At 37.2% G+C, this 13,368-nt stretch overlaps 1 protein-coding gene across 3 annotated transcripts in view; it reads right to left on the bottom strand.

Moving 5' to 3' along the window:
- ATL2 (atlastin GTPase 2) overlaps positions 1-13,368 on the bottom strand; it is a 56,302-nt gene that overhangs the window by 14,138 nt on the left and 28,796 nt on the right. For all 3 annotated transcript variants that reach the window (XM_078444785.2, XM_078444786.2, XM_078444787.1), the window contains 2 exons: positions 1,804-1,938; positions 390-494 (listed from right to left, as the gene is read on the bottom strand). In XM_078444785.2, the coding sequence (XP_078300911.1) occupies positions 390-494; positions 1,804-1,938 (240 nt within the window). The remainder of the gene's footprint in view (positions 1-389; positions 495-1,803; positions 1,939-13,368) is intronic.

Genomic DNA, 13,368 nt, shown 5'->3' on the forward strand with positions numbered 1-13,368 from the left:
TAAGCGTGAAATGTACATGACCAATGAGAAATGTAAATAACTCTGACTTTAACCCTTTTTTCTCGGGGGGGGGGGGGGGGGGGGGGGCCACCTGATTAAGCAGCCGACTTCGGCTCAGGTAATGATCTTATGGTTTGTGAGTTTGAGTCCCACATCGGGCTCTATGCAGACAGCTCAGAGCCTGGAGCCTGCTTCAAATTGTGTCCTCCTCCCTCTCTCCCTGCCCCTCCCCCGCTCACACTCTGTCTCTCTCTCTCAAAAACATTTTTTAATGTTTATTTAAAAAAAATTTTTTTAATCTTTTTTTCTCCAATGAAAAGGCATTTTGAGAAAAAGCAAAGGTATTAGGACTATCTGACCCAATCATAGCACAGCACTTCATGTCTCACCTGGACCGAGCTAGTCATGGTGCTCAGAGCGAATACCGTTGCGCAGTCTTTGATAGTTGACTGGCTATCAAAGGCACCCTGGGTATCCATTAGCAGCACAGCCACCTAGGAATTTAAAAGTTTAAAATACTAAGTAAAACACTCATCAGTAATGACTATTAAAACCAAATTTAAAATGATAAATGTCGTTTATAGCAGTATTATCAGCAATAGCCAAACTATAGAAAGAACCCAAATATCCATCAACTGATGAATAAAGATGTGTGTACACACTAGAATATTACTCAGCCATCAAAAAGAATGAAATCTTGCCATTTGCAATGATGTGGATGGAGCTACAGTGTATTATGCTAAGCAAAAAAAGAGAAAGACAACTAACTTATGATTTCACTCATATGTGGAACTTAAACAGAAGAAAGGAACATAGAAGAAGGGGGGAAGAAGAGAGGGAGGCAAACTATAAGAGATTCTTAACCATAGAGAACAAACTGAGGGTTGATGGAAGGGAGGTGGGCAGGGGGATGGGCTAAACGGGTGATGGGTATTGAGGGCACTTGTTGGAGTGCCTGGGTGGCTCAGTCAGTTGAGCATCTAACTTTGGCTCATGTCATAAGCCGGTTCATGAGTTTGAGCCCGACATCAGGCTCACTACTGTTAGCACAGAGCCCACTTTGGATCTTCTGTCCCCCTCCCTCTCTCCCCCTCCCCTGCTTATGTTCTCTCACAAAAATAAAAACAAACTAAAACCAAATAAAATTTAAAAAAAAAAAAGGAGGGCTGGGGCACCTGGGTGGCTCAGTTGGTTAAGCATCCAATTCTCAGTTTCAGCTCAGGTCATGATCTTACAGTTCATGAGTTTAAGCCCCACATTAGGCTCCACACTGACAGACAGAGCCTGCTTGGGATTCTCTCTCTCCCTCTCTCTCTCTGCCCCTCCCCTACTCTCTCTCTCTCTGCCCCTCCCCTACTCTCTCTCTCTCTCTCTCTCTCTCTCTCTCTCTCTCTCTCTCAAAACAAATAAATAAACTTAAAACTAAGGGAAAAAAAGGAGAGCACTTGTGATGAGCACTGGGTGTTGTATGTAAGTGAGGAATCACTGAATTCTACTCCTGAAACCAGTATTATACTATATGTTAACTAACTAGAATTTAAATAAAAATTTGAAACGAAACCAAACAAAACCCAAAGAGACAAATAAAAAAATATATAAGAAAATAAAATAATGTCAAAATCAGCAATTAAGTCAAGAAAAGTACGCTACATCTCACACATTTTGACATAATCCATATATGTTATGTTAAAGTTATCAGACATTAATAGCTCTGTGTTGTTTTGATCTTTAGTATGAGAAAACAGTTCAAAAAAGAATATGGAAGGAAAAAAAAAACAGTAAAAAATATAAACAGAATTTTACTTTTGTTCCATTAGGTCTGTCAATCACAAATACTTCATTCCAGACTTGTATGCCTGTTGTTTCTCTTTCACAACCACCTCGCCATGTAAAGCCAGTCAACGGTTCATTGTTTCCACCAATCCAACTTTGAGAATCCTGTTAAAGTCAAGCATAAATGTAAAATAAAACACAAAAAATAAAGAACTGAGAAGTGTAAGAAATCACCCATTGTTTATTTTATAGATGAGCCAAGGCAGGTAAGTAAGTCCAGCAAGATAAGATACACGGTAACATTACACAAGTAGTTACGAGAGCAATCCCAAATCCCACCTGAGGTGCTTTGTCTTAGAGATGTGGTCTCCTACAAACCCGAACCTTCTCAAATCTCAGATTTTTGCTATCTAGATTTCTATATAAGTGAGGCCACACCCACTTGTTCCCATTTTGAAAATTTCCTATGTTTAAAAAGCATAAAAAATAGATGCCAGCTATTGTGACATCTTCTTGTACAGATAAGCACAACTCAATTCCAGAGAGAATGGCTGTCAAAAAAGCACTGCTCTCTTAGAATAGCTTATACTAAAAATGCTTTTCACACTGCCTTAATTTTTCTCTTTAAAAAATATCTACTTTAAAAATAACCACAAGACTTGCTTGGACCTGATTCAAACAATTGTAAGAAAAAAAAAGTCTTTTTCAAAACCAAAAGGGAAATCTGAACTCATGCTATTTTACTAGGCGGTGCTAACTCAGAGTAAAAATGATTGTTTGGCATGATAACAGTATTGTGGGTAATACTAACAATAACATAGTTCTTATCTTTTAAAAACTCAAGTTTATGATGAAAAATACGCTTCATATTTGCTTTAAAATATTGCAGCAAAAAACTAAAAGCACAGAGAGGAATACAGATGAAAGAAGATCAGCAAAATGTTGACACATCCAGTGGGATTCATGATGTTATTCTATCTTTGGATATGTTTAAAATTTTCCCCATAATAAAATGTTTTAACTAAAATCACAGGACTAGGGGCGCCTGGGTGGCTCAGTTGGTTGTTAAGTGTCAACTCTTGATTTGGGCTCAGGTCATGCATGATCTCACAGTTTGTGGGATCAAGCCAAGCCCCAAGTTTGCTTGGGATTCTCTCTCTCTCTCTCTCTCTCCCTCTCTCTGCCCCTCCCCTGCTCACACTCGCTCGCTCTCAAACACTTAAACATAAATTAAACTAAATTAAATAAAATCACAGGGCCAAATGGTTCTAATTAAAAATTGTGAAATAATATGAAAATTAAAATACTTGTAAGATAATTTATCTGGAAAAGTATATCTTGGACATAATACATGAGTACCTTTGACAGATATCAAGACCTCTATACTTTTGCATACTTAAAGCCCATACAACCTTTACTCAAAGTACCCCATAGGAAAAGTTCCTTTGTTTCAGAAATACTTCTGATAAGCTTAGATACATAGTTCAAAACAAATAACAAAAACAACTCAAATTGGGAGTAAAGATGTTTAAGGTAGGCCCAACGAGGGATGTAGAAATTTATGAAAAACAGATAAGGTTGGGGAAAAAAAGTGTTGTCCAGGCCACCACCTAATGTGAAGATCAGCCTTAAACTTCCAACCATCTGTAATTATTCCACAAAACTCCCATCCCCAGTAGGTTACCAACTTTATCAATCACAAAATTCTCTTCTTCACCTTTCAGAACCTTCAACGTAAGGCCCTCATCTCTCTGTTGGTGACAAGGCTGCCTCATAGCACAACTCCTTCACACTATATACTAAGGACCTGTGCTTCAGAAGGGACTCTTCACGGAGATTAGAAGATTAACGGTACCCCCTAAACAAGCCCAGTGGGGGCTGTGCCCCTGGACTATATTTTGGATGCTCCAAATAGATTTTCTTACACCTCCATGCTGTATTCTCCAACGCATTCTTCCGTAGTCATTTAATTTTCCCAACAAGCGATGGAATCATGCTACTGTCCTAAAAAAAAAGCCATCTGTAGTTCTTCATTTACCTATAGAACTATCTGGAGATCTGTTGAACATAACCAACCTTTACTTTTCCTATCTCTGCTCCCAATATTCCCGATAGTCCCCCTAACACACACACATAATTCCTGTTGCTACCATACCAAAAAGGTCGCTATTCCCAAATATTTAAGTTGTTTAGTATAGCTCTATCTTTTCTACCTGTTCTCTGCTTGAACTGAGCCAGCAATTCAAGAAACTCCCAACTTTTCTGAACTCTTAAAGAATATTATAACTACAGATGGTTATCTTTACACAGCTTTACACTGCACTTCTTGTGTGAGTCTTAAGAGCACAGGTTATAAATTCCACCTGTTTACCAAACTGCTCCTACCAAAGTATCTCAGCCCATTTTTGGCTCTCACATGTGGATTCTCATTCCGCTAACAATGTTGAAGTGGCACTAAACAAACTGATTATTTTTAAAAGGTCCAACCTACGTAAATAACTTAAAAGAATCTACCCTGTTAGAGACATCTGTTTTCATTCTACATTTTACTTATATTCTCATATAGGATATAGAGAAATAAGATAAATAAGTTCCATGAAGAAGGAAGTTTTGTCTGTTTTTTTCCTCAAAACATAGAACCACATTTCCATGACAATTACTGGCTTTTAGCAGGCACTCAAAATATTTGTTCAAGGGGTTCCTGGGTAGCTCAGTTGGATGAGTGTCTGACTTTGGCTCAGATCACGATCTTGTGGTTGGTGGTTCAAACCCCGCACTGGACTCAATACTGTCAATGTGGAGCCTGCTTCAGATCCTCTGTCCCCCACTCTGCCCCTCCCCTGCTTGTATGCACACACACGCTCTCTCTCAAAAATAAATAAAATGTTAAAAAAAATTTTTTTAGGGGCACCTGGGTGGCTCAGTCAGTTAAGCGTCCGACTTCAGCTCAGGTCATGATCTCACTCGCGGTTCATGAGTTCGGGCCCCTCACTGGGCTCTGTGCTGACAGCTCAGAGCCTGGAACCTGCTTCAGATTCTGTGTCTCCCTCTCTCTCTGTCTCACCCCTGCTCATGCACTGCACTTGCTCTCTCAAAAAGAAACATTATTCAATAAATGAATACATAAGAAATTTTAGTTATTAAGCTTCAATGTGTTCCTTTTTGAGCATAAGTAAGAAATATGGAAGAAATATCCCTTTTACTATTCTTCAAAATAATTACACAGACAAGACTGTAAAAATAAACTTTAAGAAGTAGAGATGATTGAAATCATAGGCTAACACGTTTGTTAATCTGACCCTCTCTAAAACATTAAAAAGAATCGGTGTCTCAGGGGTGCCTGGGTGGCTCAGTCAGTTAAGCATCCAACTCTTGATTTCAGCTCAGGTCATGATCTCATGGTTGGTGAGTTCAAGCCCCCCCGATGGGCTCTACACTGTCGGCACAGAGCCTGCTTGGGATTCCCCGCCTCTCTCTCTCCCTTTCTTTCTGCCCCTTACCACTCACGTGTGCTCACTCTCTCTCAAACCTAAACTTAAAAAACAAAAAACAAAAAAACAAAAAAAACTGGTGTCTCAAAAAAAAAAAAATTAGTGTCTCATAAAAAAAAAATCTATTATCATCTTTTTTTAGTTTACCCTGTAACTAAACTGATCTGATCAGTCAATAAAAGGATGAAAGAAAAGGCAAATCAGAGAGCTAGCTAATCCAGACTAATAAGTTTTGCTATTTTTAAACCTGAAGTTAAGAAGTCTATCTCTGTATCATACTAAATACTGATAACTCACATAAAATGTGTTCATACATTCACTCAACAAGTATTCACTGAACACCCTACCATGTGCCAGCTACTGTTCTAGGTTCTAGGGATACAGCAGTGCATGATAACAAACATTCCTGCCCCTCCAGGAGCATTCTAGTTAATTCTAGAAGCAGACTCACTGATACTATTTGTCGTAAATTACTAAAAACAAATCTAAGAACTTGAAAAATAGTAATCTGGTACCATTTAGTACTGTGGAGGCAAAAAAAAAAAAGCCTTAAAACTCAAAATTCCAAAAATAATCAGTCCTCCAGTAAAATTAAAAGGGAAGATCTTTTAGAATAAACCTCAATGGTAAAAAGTAATCTGAAAACACCCAAACTTCAAATACCACAAATAAACATAAGCCCTTGCCAAAAAGACTTACCAATGTAATTATCAACATAAGAACCCCTACCTACTCTAAATAGTAAGACACAAATTCTTACTTCACCATAGGAAAGATAACATTCCTTGGTAACAAAGTGAAACAACAGCTAGGTAAACTTTATCCAAAGGATAAAAAAATGCTGATTGGAAGGGGTATGTGCCCCGCCCCCATGATTACAGCAGCGCTATCGACAATAGACAAATTATGGAAAGAACCCAAATGTCCATCGACTGATGAATGGATAAAGAAGATGTGGTATGATATTCAATGGCGAATATTACTCAGCGATCAAAAAGAATGAAGGGGAGCCTGGGTGGCTCAGTCAGTTGAGCATCTGTTTTCAGCTCAGAGCATGATCTTACGGTTCCTGGGTTCGAGCCCCACATTAGGCTCTGTGCTGATAGTTCAGAGTCTGGAGGCTGCTTCAGATTCTGTGTGTGTCTCTGTCTCTCTCTCTCTCTCTCTGCCCCTCCCCCTCTCGTGCTCTGTCTCTGTCTCTCAGAAATAAATACATGTTAAAAAAATTTTTTTTAAAAGAATGCAATCTTCCATTTGCAACAACATGGATGGAACTAGCGTGTATTATGCTAAGCGAAACAAGTCAGAGAAAGACAAATATATGATTTCACTCATATGTGGAATTTAAGAAACAAAACATGAATATAGGGGAAGGGAAGCATAAATGAGATAAAAACAGAGAAGGAGGCAAACCATATGAGACTCTTAAATACAGGGAACAAACTGAGTGTTGCCGGAGAGGTGTTGGGTGGAGGGATGGGTTAAATGTGGGATGGGCATTAAGGAGGGCACTTGTTGAGATAAGCACTGGGTGTTGTATGTAAGTGATGAATCACTAAATCCTACTCCAGAAACCATTACTATACTACATGTTAACTAACTTGGATTTAAATTAAAAAAAAAGAAAAAGAAAATCTTACTCTTATAAATCTACCTCATTTAGGAGGTAGGTTATTAATAACACCCAAATGAGTGGATAGAAAAATATACACATTCTGACCACCAAGCATCATTTAGTGTTTTCACTTAAAATATGTAAGAATACTCCGCAAGTTCTAGAACAAATTAAGAAGCATTAGAGTCTTAAAACAGTTTAAAACTGTCTCACATCTTACCTACCCCCATGTCCAATTCCTCCCTTTAGGGCTACACAAATAGATAACATTATGACTGACCCAAGTCACAAGCTCAGACAAAGGACAAGTCTATTAACCTAGGTACGTCCTAAGAATTTTAAAAACTTAGTTAAAAGATGTCCTTGACTTTGAAGACATTATGCTAAGTAAAGTAAGCTAGCCGCAAAATCACAAATACCTTATGATTCTACTCATATGCAGTACCTCGAGTAGCTAAACTCATGGCGACAGAAGAAAATGGTCCATGGAAGGGGAGGGGAAAAAATGGGAGTTTCATGGGTACAGAGATTCAGTTTGGGAAGGTAAAAAAGTTCTGGGACATTAAAAGAAAGGAAAACTACAGATCCATATATCCCATGAACACATATGTAAAAATATTCAACAAAACATTAGCTAGTTAAATCTAACAACATTTATTAAAGAATTATCACCACAGCTAAATGGGACTTATTCCATGGGATGCAAGATGGACTCGATATTTAAAACATTAACAATATAATCAATCATATCAAGAAGCTAAGAAAAATCACATGTTCATCAATAGATACATAAGAAGCATTTGACAAAATCCAACATCCGTTCATGATAAAAAAAAAAAAAAAACAAGAAACAAAAGCAAGCAAACAAAAAACCTCCCAACAGACTACGAATAAACAGGAACTTCAAAAAAACTCCTACAGCTGAAGTCATACATAATGGTGAGAACCTCACTGCTTCCTCCCTGAAGATTAAGAAAAGAGTAAGGATGTCTTACCACTTGTACTCAACATTGTACTGGAGGTTCTAACCAGGACAGTTAGCCAGAGGTACTTCAAAGAGAGAGTAGAGGTACTTAGATTGGAAAGGAAAAACTAAAACTGTATTTACAGGTGACATGATCTAGTATACAGAAAACTCTAAAGAATACACTAAAAAACTATCAGAACTAATGCAGGAATTGAGCAAAGTTGCAGGATACAAGATCAACATAAAAGAAATCGACTGTATTTCTCTAAGCTTGCAATGAATGATCTTGAAAATGAAATTAAGAAAACAATTCCAAATGTAAAAGCATCAAAAAAGGAATAAATTTAACAAAAGAAGTAACACATACTCTGCAAACTATAAAGATCTAAATAAAGGGAAAAACATCCCATGTTCATGAACTGGAACACTTAAGATGGCAATACTCCTCAAGTTGATCTTTCATGTTCAACCCAATCACCAACAATCCCAGCTAACCTCCCATAGAAACTGACAGGCTAAATCTAAAAATCATACGGAATTGCAAGGGACCGAGAATAGACAAGCTTACTACAAACTTACTACAGAGCAACAGTAATCAAGACAGTATGGTACTGGCATAAGAACAGACCTATATAGACCAATGAAATAAAACTGAGAGCCCAAAAATAAAATTGAGAGTCCAGAAATTAGTTTGATCAACTAATTTTCAACAAAAGTGCCAAGACCATTCAATGGAGAAAGAATAATCTTTCCAACAAATGCTGGGACAACTGGATAAGCAGATATAAGAGAACTGAAGCTAGATCCTTATCTCATTTCATTAACATGCATTATTATATACTAATGTATTATAATTAGTGAAATATTATATATTAGTATATATTCATATAATTATAGCATTGTAAGCCAAATGGTGGAAAACCCAAATATCCATTAACTGATAAAATGTGGTATATCTATACAACAGATTACCAGGTCTTAAAAAGGAATGAAACATGATAATGCTACAACACAAACCTTTAAAAGTGCTAAGTGAGGGGCGCCTGGGTGGCCTAGTCGGTTAAGCGTCCGACTTCAGCTCAGGTCACGATCTCACAGTTCGTGAGTTCAAGCCCTGCGTCGGGCTCTGTGCTGACAGCTCAGAGCCTGGAGCCTGTTTCGGATTCTGTGTCTCCCTCTCTCGGACCCTCCCCCGTTCATGCTCTGTCTCTGTCTCAAAAATAAATAAACGTTAAAAAAAAAAAAAAAAAAATTTTTTAAATAAATAAATAAAAGTGCTAAGTGAAAGAAGCCAATCACCAAAAGACCACATATTATATTTCATTTATATGTATGCACAGAATAGGCAAATCTGTAAAAACAAAAAACAGACTGGTGGTTCCTTAAGACCAAAGGTTTGGGGATGGTGGAAGGGGAAGTGATAGCTAAAGGGTACAGGTTTCATTTTTTTCACTGTGAAGGGAAAAAGGTGTTCTAAAATCGATTGTGGCGATGGTTGCACAACCCTGGGAATATACTAAAAACTCATGAAACTGTGTGGTTTAAGTGCATAGATTATACGGTATGTCAATTATATCTCAATAAAGCTGTTAAAAGAAAAAGAAAAAATCAAATATATTTAGTACACAAGCTTAAGAAAGACTCCCAGTCATACAAAATCCACCCAATAATACTACAAAAGTCTAGGAGGAAAAGGAAGGTCATTGGAGGTTCTGCTATATATCCATCTATAGTGCAATATGTCATAAACGCTATGGCTTAAGTATGCTTTTTTTTTTTTTTTAAGATTTTTTTATTTTTAAGTGATCTCTACACCCAATGCAGGACTCGAACTTACAACCCCAAGATCAAAAGTAGCATGCTCTACCAACTTAGCCAGCCAGGCACTCCTAAACTTGCTTTCTTTTTTTTTTTTTAAGTTTATTTGAGAGAGAGAGAGAGAGAGAGGGAGAGAGAGAGAGAGAGAGAGAGAAAGCAAAAGTGGGGGAAGGGGAGCAAGAGAGAATCCCAAGCAGGCTCTCTGCACTGTCAATGGAGAGCCTGGTGCAGGGCTCGAACTCACAAAACAGGAGACTGTGACCTGAGCCAAAGTCACACACTCAACTAAGCCACCCAGGCACCCCTAAACTTGCTTCTTCATGAAAGGATTATGGTGAACATTATCCAAAGTATCTATAGAAAATGCATCCTATTAGATCTTTTTTAAAAAATGTGTAAGAAAAAAAAATGTTTCAAATAGTGAGAACGAAACATTCTTGAAGTAAAACTCATGAGTTAAGTAGTAAAACTGTCTAGGAGAATAAGGGAGGGAGGCAGGGGGTTAATGACTTTAAGAAAGTATTTCTTGGGGCATCTGGGTGGCTCAGTCAGTTAAGCATCCGACTCTTGGATTTTGGCTCAGGTCACGGTCTCCCGGTTGTGAGACTGAGTCCCATGTTAGGTTCTGCTCTGGGCATGGAACCTGTCTGGGATCCTCTCTCTCTCACCCGCTGCGCTGCCCGGCCCTGGCTTGTACATGCTCGCTCGTTCTTTCTCTTTCTCTCTCTCTCTCTCTCTCTCTCTCTCAAATAAATAAATAAACGTATTTCTTCACCAGAGACCATTAATGTAAAAGAAATTTAAATTATACAAGACTGTTTAACTCCCTGAATGTCTTAAAACTGTGTTTGAGTAATCAGTGTTTATGTTAACCATCTATTACTTATGATATCTTTTAATAGATGACCTAAATAGAATCAAGTACTTTAGAAATAGTAAATTTTAACTTAAAAGGAACAAAGACTTCAGAATGGAAAAAGGTCTGTTAGAACAAATAATTTATGTTCTCTCAAGTCCACATATGTGATGACATAGTATCATATTTTTGATGAAAATACAAAACAGGCAGTACATACATTTGGGGCTTAAAGCTGGAGAGCTGTTTGGAAGACTACAAATGACACAACATTTTCAGGGAATAGATTCAGGAACGCACCCGAGAAAGCCTCTCCTAAGACAGTGCTATAAGGACTTTGAACAATATATTGTAGACTCCTCTGCTTCTGCTTCCTCCAGCTTTGGTAACACTTGTTGAAGTTTTTCTAACTGAAATTACTCACACTAATTTTAAACCTGCACATGAAAGAACAGATTAGTTTCAACGCAGAAATCAAAATCTAGGAGGAAAAGAAAGCCAGTGACCTAATGGAAAAAAGGTAGTCCACAGTCCACATAACTTCTATACTCACTCCTTAGCTTACATTCAGGGATAAAAATAAGGGAACCAATTTTTATTTTCCTTACTGACTTAAAATTCTGATCAAATTTGGCTGGCTTCTCGCATAGGCAAAAATAGTAATAATATAACACTTAAAATTTCCACAGCTTGTTACATAAGTTACATACATTGCTTCACGTATAATGAGTGAAATTCACAAACGTGAATGCAGTTAAAGTAATAATTAAATGAATAAGCTACGTTTCTACAGTAAATATGGTAACAGTTTTATAAGCATGACCCTGTATAGAGTACAATGATGACCTAAAATTAACACAATGCATACCTATCAGAATCGCTAAAGTTAAAAAGACTGACAATACTGTTCATAAGATGTATAACAAATTTAAGTCTCTTACATTGCTCAAGGAAGTGCAAATTGGTAAAACCACTTTGGAAAAAAATTGTGGCAGTCCCTAGTACAGTGAAATGGGCTTTATGAACCTAGCATTTCTACTCCTGGTTATATACCCAACAGAAATAAGTGATTATGTCACCAAGACTTGCACACAAATATTCATGGTAGGTTTATTCATAATGGACAAAAATTACAAACAACCCATATGTCTTTCAAAAGAAGGAGTAAATAAATCGGTATCTTCACCCAATAACCTACCACTCAGCACTAACAAACAACGATTACTGGATCATGCAATAACATGGATAAATCTCTTAGATTCAATGTTGAGTCAATGAAATCACACACAGGAGCGCATACTTTATGATTACATTTATGTAAAGCTCAAGGGTAGACCAAACTAATCTATAGTGATGTAGATCAGGATGGTGGTGGACTCTGAGTATTGGAGATAGTAATACTTGGCAGGGGAAATAAGAGAGCCTTCTAGAGTGCTGGTAGTATTCTCCTTCTTGATCTGAGTGGCAGTGGTTACAAAAAGTATAGGTACACACAAATTTACTGGCTATCCTAAGATTTATGCACTTTATTATTATATGCAAGTTATACCACACAAAAAAAACAGAATAAAATGACCCTAGGCAGAACCTTTTAAAAATACCGTTCATCCTCCAAATACATTTCTTTCTTAAAAAAGGAACATGAAACAAACCAAGTTTTCCTTCATGCATTCACACATTTCTCACAAGCCCCACATCTCAGACAATGTTAGCCTTAGGAAAAAAAAAGGGTGAAATCAAGTTCAATATCCCATATGGCCAATTTGGAGATATTTGTGCTTTTGGCAAATTATACGTAGCAGCACATATGATCTTTAAAAACTGTTCTTACTCCTGATCTCTGGAAGCAGCTCTTTAAATAATAATCATAATAATAATAATATCATCTACAATTTCTCTTAAAATGTCTTTAGCAATTATGTTATAAATGGAGTCAAAACTCTTTACTCATTAAGCATATAGATACCAGTGGGCAGCAAAAAAGTTACCAAGCATGCACTCCTCTCAGGCTATCTCAACTTCTGAAGTAAACAGTGAAAAGTAAACACTAACAAAAAAAAAACAAAACAAAAAAACCAAAAAAAAAAACAGTTTAGTGTAGGTAAAGGATCAAACATCATTTTACATAGTAATTTTAAGAATAAAGGCTTTAGAATCAAATTGCCTGGTTTGTATCTCAGCCTCGCCACCTCCTTTGAACCTCATTTCCTCAACTATCAGGCTGAAATACTAACACTACTGCATAGGGGGAATATGACTACTGAGGGAAATAATACCTATTTAATGTTCAGTAATCAGAATACCTAGATTCAGTAAAGATTCAAAAACTGTTATCGTCAAAGATAATCTGGGGACACCTGATTCCTGATTTCGGCTCAGGTCATGATCTCAAAATTCGTGAGATAAGTCCCACATCAGGCTCTGCACTAACTGCAAGGAGCCTGTCTGGGATTCTCTCTCTCCATCTATCTTTGCCCCTCCCTCACTTTATCAAATATAAATAAATAAGCTAAAAAAAAAAAAAGATAATCTGCACTTCCTCATGGAACAATACATCATCTTGGAAGTGTTCTTACCCAAAAGTCAAACCTGAGTCTGATCAGGTCCTTAGATTTAAGTAACAATTTACAGCAAATTCAAAGGACAAAGGAACATGTAAAAATTACACTAATGGGATAAAATCAGCAAATCCAGACTGGGAAACTCTCTAAGACCAACAGTCAGTTTCTTCAACAAATAAACTGCTAAGAAAAATAGATGGAGGGAAGCCTAAAAAAAAAAATTAGAAACACTTTAAAGACAACCAATCACAATGTGCACCTCATTTAGTTGGCTCTTGACTCTAAGC

This window comes from Panthera onca, chromosome A3, assembly GCF_046562875.1.
Source record: "Panthera onca isolate mPanOnc1 chromosome A3, mPanOnc1 haplotype 2, whole genome shotgun sequence".
Lineage (NCBI taxonomy): Eukaryota > Metazoa > Chordata > Mammalia > Carnivora > Felidae > Panthera > Panthera onca.